This window comes from Triticum aestivum, chromosome 3B (assembly GCF_018294505.1).
Source record: "Triticum aestivum cultivar Chinese Spring chromosome 3B, IWGSC CS RefSeq v2.1, whole genome shotgun sequence".
In the NCBI taxonomy this organism is placed as follows: domain Eukaryota; kingdom Viridiplantae; phylum Streptophyta; class Magnoliopsida; order Poales; family Poaceae; genus Triticum; species Triticum aestivum.
Window position 1 is genome coordinate 712,456,417 of NC_057801.1, and position 22,939 is coordinate 712,479,355.

Here is a 22,939-nt window from a genome sequence, read left to right on the forward strand (position 1 = left end):
CAAGTTGACTATTTCATGTATTCACAGGCCAAGTAAAATGCGGACGAAACCGCAATTTGGCAACCCGTGGAGTACACATTCCCGTCTGGTAGATCCTCTACGTCCTACCTTCAAAGATTATTAGACTTCTTTCTTTCAGTGATGCATGCAAAAGTCTAAATAGCTCTGTTACTATCATCGCCGAAATAAGTTCTACGCTTTAGAAAAAATCTAAGCTATACATGCTCCGAAGTGTGCCCTGCCCTGGATATATGAGCACATAGGACAGGGACAATGACATCATAAAAGAGCCAGCAGCTCATGGGACAGAGCGGGGTTAGAAACAGCACTGGAAACCAACCATTCTCTGCTCATGGCATAGCTTCCCTTAGCACTCTTGCACCTCATGGGACAGAGCACAGGGTGGAATCAGCACCGGCGACCAACAGACCAACAACCATTCTTCGCTCATGGCATAGCTTCCCTCGGCTAACTTTTGCGGCCTTTGCTTCACCGTGGTTTTCCCCGCGTTGGGCAGTGACCTCTAGGCTGCTGCAAGCAAAATTACATGACAAAAAATATATTCAGAAACAACATTCTTATCATATTACATGGACATGTAAATAGATAGTCAAGTTTGGTCGTACCTGTGGGAATCAACCCAATGCGCGCTGCGATTTCCAACTTCTTTCTGGTGTAATCCAAATAGCTCTTCCGTTTCTTAAACTGAAAATAAAATCACACTTATACTTCAGCAAAAGAAATCCAATTGGAGACGGATCAGATTCAGATAAAAAAACAACTCCTAACTACAAAACTAGCAAGATCAACTAACCATTTTCTTAACGGCCTCCATGATCAAGGGATGAGCTTCGTCTTCCGGAAGCTACAGACAAGCAACAATGTTAGTCGCATCAATGTAAAAGATTCTAACCAGTCATGGATCCAAACAAACCAAGCTTACTACCTTCTCATCAATGCCATCCACGTAGGTATCATACTGCAAAGCCAAACAAACAGAACAATTAGTGAAACAAGATGATTAAATGGAAATATGGAAGCATCTGTGGATTAATAAATTAATTAGTTGATGAGGCCAAATGGACATTATATGTGATGTAGATAAACCTACGTTATATTTTACCAAACTTGTGTCTGGACAGCTATCCAGCGCAAATTTGATCAAAGCCTTGCGGGAGGGGAAAATGTCCTCTTTATACAATTGCCTCAAAGCCTCACCGAAATTCACCTTAGCAGTCAAGGCAATTGAAAATCAATGTCAACAAGCATACAAAGCTAGCACAGAGAGAACAAGAGAGCCACAAGTTTTCTTGGTTGTGATGAAGATTTAGGCATGAGAATACAACCTTATTCTTAGCAACCCGTTTCCATAACTCAAGATAGAGACCAACCAAGTCCCTCCTGTCTTTGAAGTCAAACCGAAGGTTATTTATATGCTCCTGAAATTGAAAACAGAAATGTCAAATACCACCACCACATATTTCACCAGCCAAATTAATAGGCGAGGCAAGCGCATTACTCTGAAGCCAGACATAACTGAACGTCCAGGAATATTACGAAACTGCAGTGCAATCTTCAATGATTGAAAGAGAGCCACTAGCTCGTTTCTCATCCGCTACACAACAAAATTAAATTGTTATCATGCTCATGTGTGACATTATAACACAAGTGTAGTTAGATAGAATGCAAGAAGCTTTAAGAGGTACCTGATCCCCAAAGAGTGCTGCTTCGTCTTCAATCCACTGTCGCATGGGAAATAACGCTATCAGATCAAATTAGCAGAACCAATACATTAGTTTACACTTACTGCGTCATGCCTACCTTAATTTTTGCTGATATCTCCTCACGGAACTTGACATATTCTAGATCTCCCCGGTATGTATGGTAAGTCAGGCGGTACTCATCCCAATCTCCGTAAATTGGCTGCACAAAAAGGAAATGTCAATTGTAGAACATTAAGCTGCTAGTACTGGAGCACATAAAGAAACATTATGCACTTGCTGAGTTAATCATGACTACCAAAATAAGTTATTAACAAGTTCCCTTCATAAGGAGTATAATCATGGTCCAACCAAACAAAAATAAAATCCATCCCCAACCTCGGGAGTAGTTTAAACAGAATGCAGATTAACTGTGGTTGCCGAAACAAATTTGATCAAGTCAGCACGAATGAAAGTTAAACTAATCGGCATGGAGGAGCCAGTTGTTGACCTACATCATCACGAAGCACTATTCGCTGGTAGTCGTCCAAACTAGCAAGCTTGCATTGTTTAGGATGGAAGTACCACTCAGGATCCTGTTTGACGCGCTGAAGGAAAATCTTTTCATAAACATACAGAGCGCCCAACTCCTTGTTCCTTTTTGCATCCTCCAGTTTCTTTCTAAAAGAAGATAACTGCAGTAGAAAAGCAGAAAGTAAATGAGTACAAACACAAATGCAGAGACATCAGGTTACTCAGATACACAGGCAAAAGTGCCAAACCAACCAGGTAATATATCATGAAAACTGTAAAGCTAAGTTGTTTCATTTCCAAATTAAATGTTCTGACGCTCAAGGTAACCTTCAAAATAAAAAACAGATACCTCAAGGGCTTCGATGTAGTAGCGGGAAAGCCGCTGGTAGACCTCAAGCTGCTGCTTTTCATCACACGTAGAAGGAAATACTAGTACACTAGCAGTGTTCAACTTTTCAATGAGTAATCTGCACTTCGTCATGATGGCCTCTTGGTCCAGATCAAGGAGGTTTTGTAATTCCTCTAGTCCCTGTTCTTTTTTGTGGTCAGTTGGAACTTTCTTCTCTTCTGTAGCTGGGATTGGGATGTCTACCGCCTTGTCTTGTGTCCATGTGCTTTCCTGTGAACTGCTGGTGCCGCTGCTGGCAGGAGGAATTAACTTGTCCATCCGGATGCGTCGAACAGCCGGCGGTGGCCGCCAACGGGAAGGTAATCTGAGCAGGAACCCTAAGTCTACCCAGCGAAAATTCGTGGATTACTCGCTCGCGGATCCAAGGCGCCTGGGGAGAGGGATAAAAAGAGGATTAAGGAGGTGGAGATGAAGACGGACAGCCGGGCGGGTACAAGTTTGGCGAGAGATCCGACTAGGATAAAAGTTTGGGGAGCGATCCTTCTCCAAACCTGAATCAGAATCACTGCCCATGACCCATCCATCTTTCTCTTAGTCTCTTCTCTGCTTGCTGACGGTGGCGGCGGTCCAGATCCGCATCGTCCCATCTGAGGCTCCAGCAGCTTGTGTACGTCAAGCCGGTGGTGGCCTCCTCCCCTTCTCTGTCTCAGGAGCAGCTCGCCGGCGTGCTCCTGACTCTCCCCCCTCATCAGGATCACGGCGCCGTCCTGCCATCAGACATGGCGCCGGTGGAGATGCAGGAGGTGATGCCGGGCAATGGCATAGTTTAAAAAACCGAACCGGCAACTTAACCGATGAGGTTTTTGGTTCAAGTTTTTACTGATCAGACTGCCGGTTCATTTATGACGAAAAGTAAGAATACTTAAGGTATTTTTAAAAAAGTTGACCTTAATCAAATGAATACACATAATACTGAATGCTTTCAAAAAAAATGTACACATAATATTGGATGTAAATCATTAATGAAACACAAATTGTTATTATCCTTGTTGGCTATTGGCCTTTAGCATGCTTTACCTTCGATGCAACTTTTTTAAATATTTTCCTGATTTTTACTAAAAGACCGGTACACCTTAAAAACTGGGCAAGACATCGGTTCATGATTTTTTTCGTCAGATCGTCGGTTCGGCTCGGTTTTTAAACCTACTCAAAGGACGTCATGACAATAAGACAAGTGATCAAGAGCTACATGCTGAAGTGGCCGCAGACTGACATAGAGGTGATTCAGGCTCCCATCACGGGCTAATGATGATGATCCCACCTTTGTGGGCCTTGACCCCCGGCCTACCTTGTTAAGAATGCGGAAATATTTCAAGAAATTATGCCAGCAGCGGGTGAGCATCACCGTGCCAATACGCCGCCAGCAAGGGATGATCAAGGTCTGCCCAAAGACGCGGAGCCTAGTGAAGGGCAACAGAAAGCATAGAAAGCGAAAGGCCAAACCGGTCGTTGAAAAGGCACCAAAAGAGCGGGCGGTTCATAGTATGCGCATATTAGTTGATAGTGGGCCCATATACTCTCAATATCTTCCTGGTGAACTGTACCGGAGTCTCGGTTGAAGGACCTCTCGATGGAGGTGAGGCTTCTACATGAGACTGAGACGTTCCAAGGCGGCCAACTGAAAAGATGTCGATTGTTTACACGGCCAAGGTGAAAGAGGGTCTTCACTTTGTCAAACATTACCCCGTGGATAAAATATATTTGCCCTTTGAGGAGGTCCACACCAATATTTTTCACTACTTTAGGATACCCATCTTTCATGAGATTATGAGCTCTTTATCAAGCCTCATACGCGAAACTCCAAAATCATAATGTCGCCTTTCTTGATCCTTATCGCATGCACGTGGACAACATGGAAACCACACGTGATCAAAGATCATATGGTGGAGTACCTCTGACATGCATGCTTGAGAATTTGAACAAGGACACCTTACGCGTGCCCTACTGTGTCATGTATGGCCTTCACTCCTTTATGCTTGCACATATACCAGACTTCATGGATTGATTTCATACATACTACTTCTTCACACATCGACGAACACAAGATCTTAATCTCACTATTGTTGGGGCATGGTCGGGCTTAAAATTTTTTATTCGAAGAGAGACCCTAACAAGGACTGGTCCGCACTGAAGAAAGTTATGGATACTTGTCTCTACAGGTGGAATCACTCTGAGGAACCCACACTACGCACATGAAGTTCAAGATCCACGGGAGCTTCTATTGCACGCAAGAACCACGTGAGTCGAGTCCCAACAGGTCTGGCTACTATGTCATGTCCCTCGTGAACGACTATGTACGTGCAAGATCACTTTTGAGAGATCATTCATCCATGACCAAGTGGTCCAAAGAACTCAAGAGTGCGGAATAGAACTTCTTGAGAGAATATGCGTGCCTCCAGAACGTGATGGCCAAGATCATCAACAAGGATGTAATACGTATCCAACGTATCTATAATTTTTTTATTATTTCATGTTATTATATTTTCCATTTTGGATGTTTTATATGCATTATTATACCATTTTATATATTTTTTGGGACTAACCTATTAACCTAGTGCCCAGTGTCAGTTGCTATTTTTTTTATTTTTGACTTCTACAAAAAATCAATACCAAACAGAACAAAACTTTTTGATGATTTTTCTTGGACCAGAAGAAACCTAGGAAGCTTCAAGAGGAGGCCTGAAGGCCCACGGGTGAGCCACAAGCTCACCAGGCGCGCCCTATGAGCTTGTCCCCCCCCTGGCTCCTCTAACCCTAATCTCAGCTCTATAAATACCCAAATATTCCCCGTATACCATAGGGCACACCCAAAAAAAATTCGGCCGTTGCAAGCTTCTGTTCTCGTCATATCCCATCTTGGGGCCCTCTCTGGCACTCTGCCGTAGGGGGATTCGATCACGAGGGCTTCTACATCAACCTTGGTGTCCTTCCGATAATATGTGAGTAGTTTACCACAGACCTACGGGTCCATAGCTAGTAGCTAGATGGCTTCTTCTCTCTCTCTCTCTCTCTCTCTCTCTCTCTCTCTCTCTCTCTCTCTCTCTCTTTCTTTGATTTTCTATACAATGTTCTCCTCGATGTTCTTGGAGTTCTATTCGATGTAATCTTTTGCTGTGCGTTTGTTGAGATCCGATGAATTGTGGATTTATGATCAGATTATCTATGAATATATTTGAGTCTTCTTTGAAGTCTTTTATGCATGATTAATATAGTTTTGTATTTCTCTCTGATATATTGATTTTGTTTGGCCAACTAGATTGATTTATCTTCCAATGGGAGAGGTGCTTCGTGATGGGTTCAATCTTGCACTACTGAAGGATGTTGCTAATGTGACACTACGATCAGAGGCCCTTTGACGAAACTGTGTGTGATGCATTAATCGCAGACGATGGTGTAAAAAACCGTCAGAAAAGGTGCAAAACGTTTGCGATGGCGGAGCCGTCAAACACGGTTTAGATTTTAGTTACATGTGCGATGCAGGGCACACGGTTAATCAATTCGAACCGTTTGTGATGAGGCAGAACAACAGAAACGGGCAGTTATATCAATGTGTGTGTGCGATATACGGCATACAGTTCGCTCCGATGAATTGTTTGCTATTAGGGAGTGCAACAGAAACGGTTAGACAGATCAAGGAGTGTGTGATATACGGCATACGGTTCATTGAGACAAACTGTTTCTGGTTAAGGAACACAATAGAAATGGTTCAACTTAACAAGATGTGTGTGATATGCGGCATACAGTTCACATAGATGAACTGTTTGCGATGAGCCAAAGGAACACAAATGAGTCATGTAAACAAGATGTGTGTGATACGTGGCAAACATTTGACTCGGATAAACTTTTGTGATGAGAAATTACAACACAGACGGTTAATACAGTAAGTTCGTGTGTGATTCTATGTGTACAAAAAACTTTGAAAAGTGCAAACTAGTTGCTTGCGGTGGCTAGGAGTATCGCACACGATGCGTCTGCGAGTACTCGTGTGCGATGATTAATAAGTTACACATATGTTTCCTTATGTTAATATGTGTGTGAATTTGCAATATGGACAATTAATATGCAAATGCCTTCTGGACATCAGGCACACACTTAAACTCAAAGAACCGTGTACGATACTAATACTTTCCATCAAAATTTAATAACTTGGCTAACAACATTTGAGTAACATATATATAGTGGTTACACTATTCGATAAAAGGAGGATCTTCGTAACATGGTTTTGACAACCATATGATCCATATCTAGATACTTAACATAGTAACAACTATCACATTTTAAGAGGCTAAGGGCCAACAACCATATGGTCCATATCTACATACTTAACATAGTAATAGCTAGCACATTTTAAAAGGATGAGGGCCAACGACCACAACTATCCGCTGGAAGAAACTTGATCACGGCAAATCGACATCTCGTCAATGAAAAGGAAGAGCCCTCTGTGCCTTGGTAGAACATGAGTAGAACAGTGTCTTCAATTTTCCAATATGGATGCATTGCCACGACAAGCGAGAACTTGTTAACTTGAATGGTTCCACTTCTGTGGGAAATGTAGTACCTTACTAAACGTGAATCTCTAGTCCCTGTTCGTGCCACGAACCGGGACTAAAGATCTTGGTGAGGCCCCAGCCTGCCACCAGCCTGCCACCACCTCTTTAGTCCCGGTTCGTGGCACGAACCGGTACTAAAGGTTCGCCATGAACCGGGACTAATGAGCGCCGCCCACCTAGCCGTTGGAACCGGCACTAATGAGCTGAACATTAGGCCGTTTTTTACTAGTGATGGAGTGCCCTCCTAAAGCGCTCTGAACCAAGAACCCAGAGCCCTCTAAGCTCACGCGAGTGATAAACGACCAACCAATTAACGAGCTAGTGGTCTCCATCCTCACCAATCCAAAAATGAAGGCACACTACAATTTATTGAATTTTTTCTCACACAATTACTAGGGGAAAGATAGTCATATGAAGAACCTTGATGGATGAGAATACATATTTGGCAAGAACAATTCTTCCGTCCATATCGAAGAACTTACCTCTCCGACCTTTAAGCCTAGAGCCTCCTTTATCAATAAGAGGGTGGAGACCCAAATTTTCTGGAGTGGAGGAGCAGCCCCAAATTTTTGCATGGGAAGGAGCCAACTCATGCATGAAGGTGAAACCCTGTCCATTATGGCGTATATTATTTCACCAACGAGCAACGATGAAAGACTAGACTGATGCAAGATTACAAATTCCACTAAGTTCAGTTAGTTCTATGCCTAACCTTTGATATTATTTGTTTCCACTGCTTGTTATGTTGATGCAAATCATGTGCAGCCTATGTGAAGCATACGGTTTGCCTTTTCAGTCAGGAGTCAAACTTAGCTGAAAAAAGCGTAGTCAATGTAACAAGAAATTTGCAACTTCAATCGGATGTGGTTCCATTTACCGCCGATCCGAACACTAGTAAAATAAGAAAACAACAAAATTCCCAATGATGAAGAGTAGACTTCTGATTTTCTTCTAGACTTTACCATGTTGATGAAATTGTCTGTAACCAATGTCATGTGTGTGATGCATCTTTCATGTCAGGATTAAACCACGCAAATACATATTCCCTTGCAACACACAAACGAATTAACTAACTAACTATAATTTCATAACTTAATTCTTGTGATTTTATTCACTGCCAGGCCGACCGCAGACACAAATCATGGCCCATTTTCTACCAATGAAGAGAACACGAGAGCTCCTAATCAATGCCTTCAGCGCTGATGTGTTGCATATCGCACATGGAGTATATGGGGCGAGCCCAAGTAAGTTTATAAGCTCTGTGCTTGCTTGTTTCACACTTCTCTGCTTTGTTTTCTTTCTGCTTGTTGTTCTTTTCTTTGTTTGCGGATCTTTGTCTCTGGATAAAACAACTAGGTTTTTTTTGTTCACTCGGAAAAGTTGGTGAATGTGAAAAAAGATTGTAAAATTTTTAAAAGTTGACAGTTTTGAATAATTTTTTGGGAATTGGAAAAAGTCAAGTAATTTGAAAAACTTCATGAATTTGGAAAAGAAACTTTAAGAATTTTAAAAATGCATGAATTTTAAAAATAGTTCAAAATTAGAAAATTTGACGATTTGTCTTGAAAAAAGTCTGTCTAGAGCACATCTAGATTGACCTACTGATTGCACATCTAAGTGATTCAGTGAAAAAGAAAAAAGAAAAAGAAAAGAGAATATCCACATGAATCTCCATGTAAAATCAATGACATATAACTTAGATGTGCCCGATGTGCAATACTTAGGACATATCTAGATATCCCTTAGCAAAACCTTTTTGATGCAAAAGTAACATAGAGCATAAATGAGTCTCTCTGCCGGGATTTTACTGACCTGGAGATCAGTGACGCGTTGTTCCAAATAGGTCCTCTAAAGGCCCCGGGCAGTGACGGTTTTTCGGCTAGATTCTTCCAAAGAAACTAGGGCGAGCTGAAGAAAGATTTTATTGATGCGGTTAAAAGTTTCTTTGCAAATGGCATTATGCCGGAGGGCATAAATGATACAGTGGTTGTCCTCATTCCAAAAGGTAATTCCCCAGAGAAGCTTCAGGATTTCCGTCCAATAAGTCTCTGCAACGTAATCTGCAAAATCATATCCAAGTGCTTGGTAAATCGGCTTAGACCTTTCCTCCATGAACTTATCTCTAAAACACAAAGTGCATTTATCCCTGGAAGATTGATTTCAGACAATGCATCAATAGCTTTTGAATGTTTTTATAAGATCCAGCAGAACAAGAAGGTGCAAGACAATCATTGTGCATACAAACTGGACCTCACTAAGGCTTATGACCGTGTTGAGTGGAATTACCTTGAGGGTGTCTTGGTGAAATATGGATTTTGTCAGAAATGGATCTCTTGGGTCATGACTTGCGTCTGTTCGGTCAGATATGCAGTTAAACTGAATGGGGAAGTGTCGGACTCCTTTTATCCTTCGAGGGGGCTTCGTCACGGAGACCCCTTAAGCCCGTACCTTTTTTATGTTTGTTGCTGAAGGTTTACCCCACGCACTTGAAGAAGAATGCGATGTGTCGAACATTACTCCCCTGAAGGTTGCAAAAGAAGCTCTAGGAATTTCACATTTGTTGTTTGCTGATGATAGCTTGCTTTTCTTTAAAGCGGAAGGTGGAGAAGCAAAGAGTGTCAAGTATGCCCTAAATGTTTTTAGAGAGGTACGGGCCAACTTTTGAGTCCTAGTAAGTGCTCTATATTTTTCGGTAGCACCTGCCCAGAGGAAATCCAGGAAGAGGTCTTGAATACCCTGGATCTCACATCATCTACTTTTGAGGAAAAGTACCTTGGCCTTCCCACTCCGGAAGGAAGGATGAAAGAATCCCATTTCCAACCAATCTTTGAGAGGTTTACGAAGAGGCTTACAGATTGGTCTGAAAGATTCATGTCATATGGTGCAAAAGATATCTTGGTAAAGTCCGTTGCTCAAGCTTTACCCACATATACCATGAGTATTTTCAAGATGAGTGCAGGTTTTTGTGATAAATATGAAAAGCTGGTGAGAGACTTCTGGTGGGGAGACGAGAAGAACAAAAGAAAGGTACATTGGATGTCCTGGAAAAAAAATGACAAAGCCGAAATGTGAGGGTGGTCTGGGCTTTCGTGATATGTGTATCTTCAATCAAGCTCTTCTTGCTAAGCAAGCATGGAGACTCATTCAAAGAACGAATAGCTTATGTGCCAGAGTGTTGAAGGCTAAATAGTACCCAAAAGGAAAATTGTTAGATACGGTTTTCAACGTCTGATGCTTCACCGGTATGGAGAGGAATTGAATATGGGCTTGAACTCCTAAAACAGGGCATGGTTTGGAGGGTAGGCGATGGAAAGCGTATCCAAATAATGCGGGATAACTGGATTCCTCGTCAGCCGGGCCTCTCGATACAGACCATGAAGAGTAGGAGCAGACTCAGATGGGTCCATCAACTAATTGATCCTCGGTCTAAGGAGTGGAACACGCAAATCATTGACAATTTGTTCTACAGCTTTGATGCTGAGGAGATCTACAAGATCAGAATCCCCTCTATCCCTATGGAAGATACTCTCGCATGGAACTATGAAAAAAATGGTATTTTCTCGGTAAGGAGTGCCTACAAGCTGGGTAAGTCTTTGCAGGATGGACCGGGTGTAAGTTCCTCGGCAAACTGTGGTAATGGCAGGGAAAGCTTATGGAATTTAGTGTGGAAAGCTAAAGTTTCTCATAAAATTCGTATTTTCGCTTGGAGAACTGCCACTGACTCTCTGCCCACAAAGGAGAATAAGCACAAGAGGATACTTGAATTGGATGGAGTCTGCAAAGTCTGTAGAAACGGAACTGAAAATGCATTCCATGCTATAGTGGCCTGCACAAAGCAAAGAGCACTCAGAGAGGAAATGAGGAAATACTGGAATCTACTGGATGAAAAAACTATTATGGCCTTTTCCCCCGACTGGATGTTACAAAACTTAAGTTTGTGTTCAGGAGATATGAGAGAAAAATTCCTACTAGTTCTATGGAGATCTTGGCATATAAGGGATGACGCCATTCACAGCAAAGGAGAAGCTTCTATCAGAGATTCGGTGTTGTTCCTAAAGTCCTACTGGGAGTGCTTGAACTCTGAAATCCCTGTTGTAAATGATAGTAAAGGTAAACAGAAATTGCATGAAGTGTCAGTGCCAGCTCCTAGCATCCCTCGACCTGACATTGGCTGGACAAAACCTCCTGAGAAGTACATTAAAATCAAAGTTGATGCGTCCTTCATACACTCCTTGGTTTTATCTGCTGTGAGTGCCATTGGTAGAGACAGTTTGGGTGTTGTGTTATTCTCGGTAGGCTGTCGTATTCAGGGTTGCACGGATGCGGAGGAATCTGAAGTTTGGGCGTTGTCCTTTGGACTAAGACAAGCTAGCAATTTGTCACTAAACTGTTTCTGGTGGAATCTGACTGCACTACCGTGGTGTCTCCAGTATCTGACTGCAACATTAGCAGAATCATGTGGTGGGCAAGCTATGAGGAGTCAAAGAGGTTGATGACAGCTTTTGAGTCTTGTACTATGACCAAAACTGAGTGCAATGTGGCCGCACATGAGTTAGCTACGTATGCTAGAATCCATGGTGATTTCCTCTTCTTAGTTGATGTGCCACATAGTGTGAAACATGTAATCATGTCCGACTGTATTCCTGGATAAATGCAATGCAAGGCTCCCTTTATCCTCAAAAAAGAAAAGAAAAAGAAAAGTAAAAAAACAAAACAGAAAACCGAAAGAACCACACTGCTGCATTGCCGCGTTCTCCTCGTTGCCACTTCGGCCCGGCGTGGGTCTGGTCTATCCCATACCACGGCCTGGTGGCCCGAGGTTTCTCTAGGTATAATAAATTCGCTCGGCAGGCATCAGCCGTGTCTTCTCCTCCCCCCTCTGCCCCTTCCCCGCCGCTGCCGCCCCTAGGATTTGCGCAGCCGACCTCCGTCGTCCACCATGGTGAGTTGAGCCCCTCTCCGACGATTTGTATGTCTCTCTTTCTTCCGTGGCGCATGGTGATGTGGTAACGAGCGAGCGAACGAATTCTTGGGGTGCAGCCGAAGCAGATCCACGAGATCAAGGACTTCCTGCTGACGGCGCGGCGGAAGGACGCGCGGTCGGTGCGGATCAAGAGGACCAAGGACGCCGTCAAGTTCAAGGTGCGCTGCTCCAGGTACCTCTACACCCTCTGCGTCCACGACACCGACAAGGCCAACAAGCTCAAGCAGTCCCTCCCCCCAGGTCCGCTCCACCCTCTTTGTCCCTCCCTCCGGTTTGTTCCATGATTAAGTGTTCTGATGAATCATTACGCACGACAAAACACATACGAGCAGTAAGTAAGTATGGAATGGTAATCATTGTGATGCAAACAATTGTTTCTGTTTTGCGACAAACCCATACCAAATTTTATCAGCAAGAAGCATGTTGCACATATCACTGCTTCGCTGGCCACTCTCTCAACAGTGGCCATCTCACCACCAGTTACCTGTTCCTTGGTACTACTAGTACTGCGCAGATCAGTTAACACTTGGTACCTTGTTTGTTCTAATTTGCATTTCCAGCGGTGATGTTGTGACCGCATAATGCAAACATGGCCTCGTTAATCTCATAATATCTGCCATTTATTCAGTTTTGTGCATGACATGCCTCTTAAATCGTGTTTAGTAGGTCCTCAGTTTACTCACTCATGTTTTTGCATCTTATATAGTCATTATGAGATGTATCTCTTGTGCCGTGCTTGCCTGACCCACTGTTGCTCAAATCCCACAGCCAGCCATTGTTGTTCATACTTGCTAAATGTGATGATCTTTTCGCTGCAGGTTTGAACGTCCAGGAGGTTTAAGAAGCATCAAGCCAGATCATGCCTTTACTCTAGTAGCGGGAATGTTGGATTTAGCAGCGTCTGTCTGTGTCCAGTAAACGAGTTTACCATGAGTATGTTCTAGACTGAAACGTAATGTTTGGGACCTGCGAGGATTCTGTGTTATTTCACTTGCTGGAGAATGGAGATATGTTACTCCCTTATATCATACGTATATAAATTGATTGCACACTATTTTTCCTCCTGGATTGTTTTGCATTTCCTTGAAGCCATTCATTGTTTGTTCTGAGATGCCATATGTCTGGTTTTTGTGGTTGTGATGGTGAAACCAGTTGTTTTTCTGGGTTGGGGGATCCAAGCAAGTTCTTTTACTTGTGTTATTGGCATTTTGTGTTGTTCTTCTGCAGATTTAAGCCACGCTATATATGTAAGTTATGGTCCCAAATGCAGCAGATCCAGTATAATAGTTACAGAGAAAGATACTAGTTTTGTTGCTTGACATGTCCATATGAATGATATTTAGTTTGTGGGTAGGCAATGTAGATAATTGTGATCACGAAGGGTTGCTATTTTACCCGTATATACTGTTGTGCACTATTGCTCCGCCAAAGGCATTGCTATTGGTATATTCAGGTACACCTAGTTAACACTTATATATGTTAAACAACTACACAAATCTGCCATGTATAGTTATACTATGATGCTCCCCATCGCTGGAATCTGCCAACCTAGTTGTTCGGCGACGATTTGAATCTTATGTGAGGGAATGAACAATGCTCTCCTGAAGCTACCAGAGCCTCCTAGTCCTGAGGCGGCAATATGGGTTACCGCCGGTGCCAAGAAATTAGGAACAATCATGTCGGGAGAGTTATGGACCTTGTGTAATGTCGGTGTGTTCTACAACAAAATACTCTATTCCTTCTTAATTGATAGATGAGGCATCAAATTTGCCTTAGCCCCTCATGCGCTACATTACACATCAGTATGCTGCACCTGCATATGGCTGCTTAGTCTGAGTACTTCGCTACTGCTTGTGTTCGCCAGAGTCCTTTTTTTTTTGAGTTGTTCAGGTTCATGTACTCAACAAAAGAGCAAGGAACAAATGTCTCAGTTTTTCTTTTCTTTTTGCCGCGTGTTAGGTTCAGATCCAGGTTCACGCACTCACGGGGCACACAAGTCATTCATGAAAAAAAAATGGATACATTTTTTTGCGTGAACACAATAGAGACGCAGACACAACCCAAAGTTTCCTTTTTAATGAACATAAACTAAAGTTGGGCGCGACTATGTATCGCTTAGTTTTTTCTCAGACAAGACTATGTGTCACTTAGTGTGAGACCGAACAAAGTCTTGCCAGGAACGAGCGCCAATGAGCTGGCCTAGTGCGCTGGAGGTCCACACGCCTTAAGCGCTCATTTTTTCACATTTTTTTTTTGGTTTGCTTTCTTTTTTTACTTTTCTGTTTTTATTTTGAATATTATAAACATATATGAATTATAAAATAATTTGAAATTTAGTTTTAAGTAAATGTTAATCATGCATTTGAAAAATGTTTAACAAGTATAGAAAAATGTTCCAGTGCATACAAAAAATGACAATGTGTATGAAAATATAAACATCGAAACATATATATGAAAAGTTGTTAAACGTGTATAAAAATTGTTTATAATGTACAGACAAAATGTACATGGTGTATGAAAAACATTAACATCAAAATATATATTTGAAAAAATTTTAATCAGATATTTGAAAAATGTTGAATGTGTATACAAAAGTTTCTGATGTACAGGAAAAATGCACATTATGTATGAAAAAAAGTTGACATCAAAACATATGTTTGAAAAAAAATTGTCTGCATAAGAAAAATGTACAATCTGTATGAAAAAAACCAGACACTAAAATAAATATCAAAAAATGTTAATCATGTACATGAAAAATGTTAATGTATAAGAAAAATGTTTCCTATGTATGCAATATATGTACAATATATATATAAAAAGATAGACATCAAAACATATATCTGAGAAAATAGTAATCAATTATTGGAAACCTGATTAATGAATATAAAAGAATGTTACTATTATGTATGGGAAATGTACAACCTATATGAAAAAAACTGGACGTCAAAACATTATTTTTAATGTTTAACCATGTATTTTCAAATTGATAAACATATATAAAATTTCTTTATGTATAACAAATGAATGATTTTTATGTAAAAATAGACATCAAAACATATATTCAAAAAAGATTAATCATGTATTTAAAAAGTGTTAAACGTGTATAAAAATGTATTGGATATATACAATAAATATTAACCTGCTTTAAAAGACCAGAAGAAAACCGAGAAAAAAAAAGAGAGAAAAGGAAAAAATGTCATATAAAAAAGAAAAGTAACCAAGGAAGCTAGAGAAAACCGAAGAAAAACTACAAATCAAAATCAAAAAGGAAACAAAGAAACATAAAGAAAAATAAAACAAAAAGATAGAAAACTAGAGAAACCTAGAAAAACAATTGTAAAGCAGAGGAAAACCATGCTATAGTACAAGGCCGACCCAGTAGAGGCTGGGAGCGAGGGGAGCGTACATCTCACTATAAGCATCATTTAACTCCCGCGCCCAAAGTTTGGCCTAGCAAGTATGCACGTAGGGATGGCAATGGGTACCCATTACCTGCGTACCCTGCGAGTAAAAACCCTATTAGGGTAAGGGTATGGATTTTTTTTACCCATGTGTACTTAAATAGGAAAATATCATACCCATCGGGTAGAGATGGTATGTGTATGAGATCGCATAACCCATGCCCACGTACCCATCTAAAATGTTGACAAGTGGGTTTCCTTTATAATATTTTAACATATTACCCCCCCCCCCCATCTGAAGGAAATATGCCCTAGAGGCAATAATAAAGTTATTATTTATTTCCTTAATTCATGATAAATATTTATTATTCATGCTAGAATTGTATTAACCGGAAACTTAGTACATGTGTGAATACATAGACAAAACATTTAGTCCCTAGTATACCTCTACTTGACTAGCTCGTTAATCAAAGATTGTTATGTTTCCTAACCATAGACATGTGTTGTCATTTGATAAACAGGATCACATCATTAGGAGAATGATGTGATGGACATGACCCATCCGTTAGCTTAGCATTATGATCATGTTAGTTTCATTGCTACTGCTTTCTTCATGACTTATACAAGTTCCTCAGACTATGAGATTATGCAACTCCCGAATATTGGAGGAACACTTTGTGTGCTACCAACGTCACAACGTAAAAGGGTGATTATAAAGGTGCTCTACAGGTGTCTCCGGAGGTGTTTGTTGGGTTGGCATAGATCGAGATTTGGATTTGTCACTCCGTGTTTCGGAGAGGTATCTCTGGGCCCTCTCGGTAATACTCATCACTATAAGCCTTGCAAGCATTGTGACTAATGAGTTAGTTGCGGGATGAAGTATTACAGAACGAGTAAAGAGACTTGCCGGTAACGAGATTGAACTAGGTATTGAGATACCGACGATCGAATCTCGGGCAAGTAACATACCGATGGCAAAGGGAACAACGTATGTTGTTATGCGGTTTGACCGATAAAGATCTTCGTAGAATATGTAGGAACCAATATGAGCATCCAGGTTCCTCTATTGGTTATTGACTGGAGATGTGTCTCGGTCATGTCTAAATAGTTTTCGAACCCGTAGGGTCCGCACGCTTAATGTTCAATGACGATTGGTATTATAAGTTTATGTGTTTTGATGTACCGAAGGTAGTTCGGAGTTCTGGATGTGATCACGGACATGACGATGAGTCTCGAAATGGTTGAGACATAAAGATTGATATATTGGACGACTATGTTTGGACATTGGAATGGTTCCGGATGAGTTCGGGCATTTGCCGGAGTACCGGAGGGTAACTGAAGCCCCCACGGGAGTGTATGGGCCTTATTGGGCTTTAGTGGGAGAGAGAAGGAGGCGGCCAGGTGGAGGGCGCGCCCCCTAGCCCAATCCAAATTGGGTGCCCCCCTTTCCTTCCCTCTCTCTCCCCTACCTTCCTCTCCTACTCGAACTTGGGAAGGAAGAATCCTACTCCCACTGGGAGTAGGACTCCCCCCTTGGGCGCGCCATAGAGGGCCGGCCCTCCCCCTCCTCCACTCCTTTATATATGGGGGGGCACCCGTTAGACACACAAGTTGACAATTGTTTTAGCCGTGTGTGGTGCCTCCCTCCACAGTTACACACCTCGGTCATATCGTCATACTGCTTAGGCGAAGCCCTGCGCTGGTAACTTCATCATCACCGTCACCATGCCGTCGTGCTGACGAAACTCTCCCTCGGCCTCAACTGGATCAGAAGTACGAGGGACGTCTCTGAGCTGAACGTGTGCTGAACGCGGAGGTGCCATACATTCCGTGCTTGGATCGGTTGGATCACGAAGACGTTCGACTACATCAACCGCATTAACTAAACGCTTCCGCTTTCGGTCTACGAGGGTACGTGGACACACTCTCCCCTCTTGTTGCTATGCATCACATAGATAGATCTTGCGTGATCGTAGGAATTTTTTAAAATTACTACATTCCCCATCAGTGGCATCAGAGCCAGGTCTATGCGTAGATGTTATATGCACGAGTAGAACACAAAGAGTTGTGGGAGATAATAGTCATAATGCTTACTAGCATGTCATACTTTGATTCGACGGTATTGTTGGATGAAGTGGCTCAGACCAACATTATGCATACGCTTACGCAAGACTGGTTCTACCGACGTGCTTTGCACATAGGTAGCTGGTGAGTGTCTATTTCTCCAACTTTAGTTGATTCGAGTGTGTCTACGCCCGGTCCTTGTTGAAGGTTAAAACAACACACTTAATGAAAAATCATTGTGGTTTGATGCGTAGGTAAGAACGGTTCTTGCTAGAAGTCCGTAGCAGCCACATATAACTTGCAACAACAAGTAGAGGATGTCTAAGTTGTTTTTGCAGGGCTTGCTGTGATGTGATATGGTCAAGCATGATGTGATATGAACTGTTGTATGAGATGATCATGTTTTGTAACAAAGTTATCGGTAACTGGCAGGAGCCATATGGTTGTCGCTTTATTATATGCAATGCAATCACCATGTAATTGTTTTACTTTACCACTAAGCGGTAGCGATAGTCGTAGTAACAATAGGTGGCGAAATGACAACGATGCTATGATGGAGATCAAGGTGTCGCGGCGGTGACGTTGGAGATCATGACGATGCTTCGGTGATGGAGGTCATGAGCACAAGATGATGATGGCCATATCATGTCACATATTTTGATTGCATGTGATGTTTATCCTTTATGCATCTTATTTTGCTTAGAACATCGGTAGCATTATAAGATGATCCCTTACTAAATTTCAAGGTACAAGTGTTCTCCCTGAGTATGCATCGTTGCTACAGTTTGCCGTGCCGAGACACCACATGATGATCGGGTGTGATAAGCTCTACGTTCACATACAACGGGTGCAAGCCAGTTTTTGCACATGCAGAATATTCGGGTTAAACTTGACGAGCCAAGCATATGCAGATATGGCCTCGGAACACCGAGACCGAAAGGTCGAGCGTGAATCATATAGTAGATATGATCAACATACTGATGTTCACCATTGAAAACTACTCCATCTCACGTGATGATTAGACATGGTTTAGTTGATTTGGATCACGTGATCACTTAGATGATTAGAGGGATGTCTATCTAGGTGGGAGTTCTTAAGTAATATGATTAATTGAACTTTAATTTATCATGAACCTAGTACCTGATAGTATTTTGCATGTCTATGTTGTTGTAGATCAATGGCCCGTGCTACCGTTCCTTTGAATTTTAATGTGTTCCTAGAGAAAGATAAGTTGAAAGATGATGGCAGCAACTACACGGACTGGGTCCGTAACTTGAGGATTATCCTCATTGCTGCACAGAAGAATTACGTCCTGGAAGCACCGTTGGGTGCCAGGCCTGCTGCAGATGCTACTAATGACGTTAAGAACGTATGGCAGAGCAAAGCTGATGACTACTCGATAGTTCAGTGTTCCATGCTTTACGGCTTAGAATCGGGACTTCAAACACGCTTTGAACGTCATGGAGCATATGAGATGTTCCAAGAGTTGAAGTTAATATTTCAAGCAAATGCCCGAGTTGAAAGATATGAAGTCTCCAACAAGTTCTATAGCTGCAAAATGGAGGAGAATAGTTCTGTCAGTGAACACATACTCAAAATGTCTGGGTATCATAATCACTTGACTCAACTGGGAGTTGATCTTCCAGTTGATTGTGTCATTGACAGAGTTCTTGAATCACTGCCACCAAGCTATAAAGGCTTCATGATGAACTATAATATGCAAGGGATGAACAAGCCTATTCCTGAGCTCTTCGCGATGCTAAAGGCCGCGGAGGTAGAAATAAAAAATGAGCATCAAGTGTTGATGGTCAATAAGACCACTAGTTTAAAGAAAAAGGGCAAAGGGAAGAAAGGGAAATTCAAAAAGAACGGCAAAAAGGTTGCTGCTCAAGAGAAGAAACACATGTCTGGACCTAAGCCTGAAACTGAGTGCTTCTACTGCATAGGGACTGGTCACTGGAAGCGGAACTGCCCCAAGTATTTGGCGGATAAGAAGGATGGCAAAGTGAAAGGTATATTTGATATACATGTTATTGATGTGTACTTAACTAATGCCCGCAGTAGCGCCTGAGTATTTGATACTGGTTCTGTTACTCATATTTGCAACTCGAAACAGGGGCTATGGATTAAGCGAAGATTGGCTAAGGACAAGGTGACGATGCGCGTGGTAAATGGTTGCAAAGTCGATGTGATCGCGGTTGGCACGCTACCTCTACATCTACCATCGGGATTAGTTTTAGACCTGAATAATTGTTATTTCGTGCCAGCGTTGAGCATGAACATTATATCTGAATCTTGTTTGATGCGAGATGGTTATCCATTTAATTCAGAGAATAATGGTTGTTCTATTTATATGAGTAATATCTTTTATGGTCATGCACCCCTGCTGAGTGGTCTATTTTTGTTGAATCTCGATAGTAGTGATACACATATTCAAGTGTTGAAGCCAAAAGATTGAAGTTTAATAATGATAGTGCAACTTATTTGTGGCACTGCCGTTTAGGTCATATCACTATAAAGCGCATGAAGAAACTCCATACTGATGGACTTTTGGAATCACTTGATTATGAATCACTTGGTGCCTGCGAACTGTGCCTTATGGGCAAGATGACTAAAACTCCGTTCTCCGGAACAATGGAACGAGCTACTGACTTGTTGGAAATAATACATACTGATGTATGCGGTCCAATGAGTATTGATGCTCGTGGTGGGTATCGTTATTTTATCACCTTCAAAGATGATTTGAGCAGATATGGTTACATCTACTTAATGAAGCATAAGTCTGAAACATTTGAAAAGTTCAAAGAATTTCAGAGTGAAGTGGAAAATCATCATAACAAGAAAATAAAGTTTCTACGATCTAATCGTGGAGGAGAATATTTGAGTTACGAGTTTGGTCTTCATTTGAAACCACATGGGATAGTTTCACAATTAACGTCACCTGGAACACCACAGCGAAATGGTGTGATGTCATAACCGTACCTTATTGGATATGGTGTGATCTATGATGTCTCTTACTGATTTACCGCTATTGTTTTGGGGTTATGCTTTAGAGACGACTGCATTCACTTTAAATAGGGCACTATCAAAATCCGTTGAGACGACGCCTTATGAACTGTGGTTTGGCAAGAAGCCAAAGTTGTTGTTTCTTAAAGTTTGGGGCTGCGATGCTTATGTGAAAAAGCTTCAACCTGATAAGCTTGAACCCAAATCGGAGAAGTGCGTCTTCATAGGATACCCAAAGGAAACTATTGGGTACACCTTCTATCACAGATCCGAAGGCAAAATCTTTGTTGCTAAGAATGGATCCTTTCTAGAGAAGGAGTTTCTCTCGAAAGAAGTGAGTGGGAGGAAAGTAGAACTTGATGAGATAACTGTACCTTCTCCCTTATTGGAAAGTAGTTCATCACAGAAATCAGTTCGCGTGATTCCTACGCAATTAGTGAGGAAGCTAATGATGATGATCATGAAACTTCAGATCAAGTTACTACCAAACCTCGTAGGTCTTCCAGAGTAAGATCCGCACCAGAGTGGTAGAGTAACCCCGTTCTGGAAGTCATGTTACTAGACTATGATGAACCTGCGAACTATGAGGAAGCGATGATGAGCCCAGATTCCACGAAATGGCTTGAGGCCATGAAATCTGAGATGGGATCCATGTATGAGAACAAAGTGTGGACTTTGGTGGACTTGCCCGATGATCCGCAAGCCATAGAAAATAAATGGATCTCTAAGAAGAAGACCGACACAGACGGTAATGTTACTGTTTACAAAGGTCGATGAGGGAGTCCTGGATTAGGGGGTGTCCGGATGGCCGGACTATGACCTTTGGCCGGACTCCCGGACTATGAAGATACAAGATTGAAGATTTCGTCCCGTGTCCGGATGGGACTTTCCTTAGCGTGGAAGGCAAGCTCGGCGATACGATATGTAGATCTCCTCCTATTGTAACCGACTCTGTGTAACCCTAGCCCTCTCCGGTGTCTATATAAACCGGAGAGTTTTAGTCCGTAGGACGAAAAACAATCATACCATAGGCTAGCTTCTAGGGTTTAGCCTCTCTGATCTCGTGGTAGATCAACTCTTGTACTACCCATATCATCAATATTAATCAAGCAGGAGTAGGCTTTACCTCCATCGAGAGGGCCCGAACCTGGGTAAAAACATCGTGTCCCTTGTCTCCTGTTATCATCCGCCTAGACGCACAGTTCGGGACACCTTACCCGAGATCCGCCGGTTTTGACACCGACATTGGTGCTTTCATTGAGAGTTCCTCTGTGTCGTCACCTTCAGGCCCGATGGCTTCTTCGGTCATCAACCACGATGCGGTCCAGGGTGAGACTTTTCTCCCCGGACAGATCTTCGTATTCGGCGGCTTTGCATTGCGGGCCAATTCACTTGGCCATCTGGAGCAGATCGAAAACTACGCCCCTGGCCATCAGGTTAGATTTGGAAGTTTAAACTACATGGCTGACGTCCGCGGAGACTTGATCTTCGACGGATTCGAGCCACAGCCAAGCGCGCCGCACTGTCGCGATGGGCATGATCTAGCTCTGCCGCCGGACAGTGCCCAAAGCGTCGCTCAGGTGTCCGCTCCGACCATTAGCTCAAAGCCGACTGCGCCGGTCGAGGACGGGTGGCTGGACGCCGCCTCGGGGGCTGCAATCTCTACGGCGATCGAGCCGAACACCAATCTTGTCCTTCACGAAGCTCGTGACTCCAGGGTGCCGGACTCCGTTCTGGACTCCGAATCTTCCGCACCCTTCCCGATCGAACCCAGTTGGGCTCCGATCATAGAGTTCACCTCCGCAGACATCTTTCAACACTCACCCTTTGGCGATATCCTGAATTCACTAAAGTCTCTCTCTTTATCAGGAGAGCCCTGGCCGGACTATGGTCAGCAAGGTTGGGGTGCGGACAATGAAGAAATTCGAAACCCACCCACCACCCACCTCGTAGCCACTGTCGACGATTTAACCGACATGCTCGGCTTCGACTCCGAAGACATCGACAATATGGATGCCGATGAAGAAGACGAACAAGAACCAGCGCCTATAGGGCACTGGACAACCACCTCATCCCACGATGTATACATGGTGGACACACCTAAAAGAAACAACGACGAGGATTAAAAGGGCGCAACAAGGGATCGTTCCCTCGAAAAGCAATCAAAGCGGCGGCGGAAGCGCCGCGCCAAACCCCACCTCGACAGAGACCCAGCCATAGAGTAGGACGAACCAGCGGACGATGAACATGCCATCGAGCAACCGTCAGAACAGGGCAACTTGGATAAACAA

The 22,939-nt window shown here is 42.6% G+C and overlaps 2 protein-coding genes across 2 annotated transcripts; one reads left to right on the top strand and one right to left on the bottom strand.

Moving 5' to 3' along the window:
• Positions 1 to 523: 523 nt before the first annotated feature.
• On the bottom strand, positions 524 to 1,942 carry LOC123067743 (uncharacterized). Its single transcript, XM_044490407.1, has 9 exons — positions 1,822 to 1,942; positions 1,707 to 1,742; positions 1,520 to 1,615; positions 1,347 to 1,439; positions 1,112 to 1,228; positions 947 to 979; positions 815 to 865; positions 627 to 705; positions 524 to 531 (listed from the first exon to the last, which is right to left on the bottom strand). The coding sequence occupies exons 3-9, from the start codon at positions 1,610 to 1,612 to the stop codon at positions 524 to 526; spliced, it is 474 nt and encodes a 157-aa protein (XP_044346342.1). The 5' UTR covers positions 1,613 to 1,615; positions 1,707 to 1,742; positions 1,822 to 1,942.
• A 10,007-nt stretch (positions 1,943 to 11,949) lies between these two features.
• On the top strand, positions 11,950 to 13,241 carry LOC123066160 (60S ribosomal protein L38). Its single transcript, XM_044489305.1, has 3 exons — positions 11,950 to 12,135; positions 12,234 to 12,417; positions 12,996 to 13,241. The coding sequence occupies exons 1-3, from the start codon at positions 12,133 to 12,135 to the stop codon at positions 13,016 to 13,018; spliced, it is 210 nt and encodes a 69-aa protein (XP_044345240.1). The 5' UTR covers positions 11,950 to 12,132; the 3' UTR covers positions 13,019 to 13,241.
• Positions 13,242 to 22,939: the final 9,698 nt, after the last annotated feature.

Bases quoted from the DNA above. Each gene is read 5' to 3' on its own strand.
- LOC123066160 (XM_044489305.1), top strand. The intron at 12,418-12,995 runs GTCCGCTCCACC...TTTTCGCTGCAG, and splicing joins CAAGCAGTCCCTCCCCCCAG to GTTTGAACGTCCAGGAGGTT.
- LOC123067743 (XM_044490407.1), bottom strand. From the start codon at position 1,612: ATGAGAAACGAGCTAGTGGCTCTCTTTCAATCATTGAAGATTGCACTG. The intron at 1,229-1,346 runs GTTGTATTCTCA...TTGACTGCTAAG, and splicing joins AACGGGTTGCTAAGAATAAG to GTGAATTTCGGTGAGGCTTT. The intron at 980-1,111 runs GTAGGTTTATCT...TTGGCTTTGCAG, and splicing joins CAAGTTTGGTAAAATATAAC to TATGATACCTACGTGGATGG.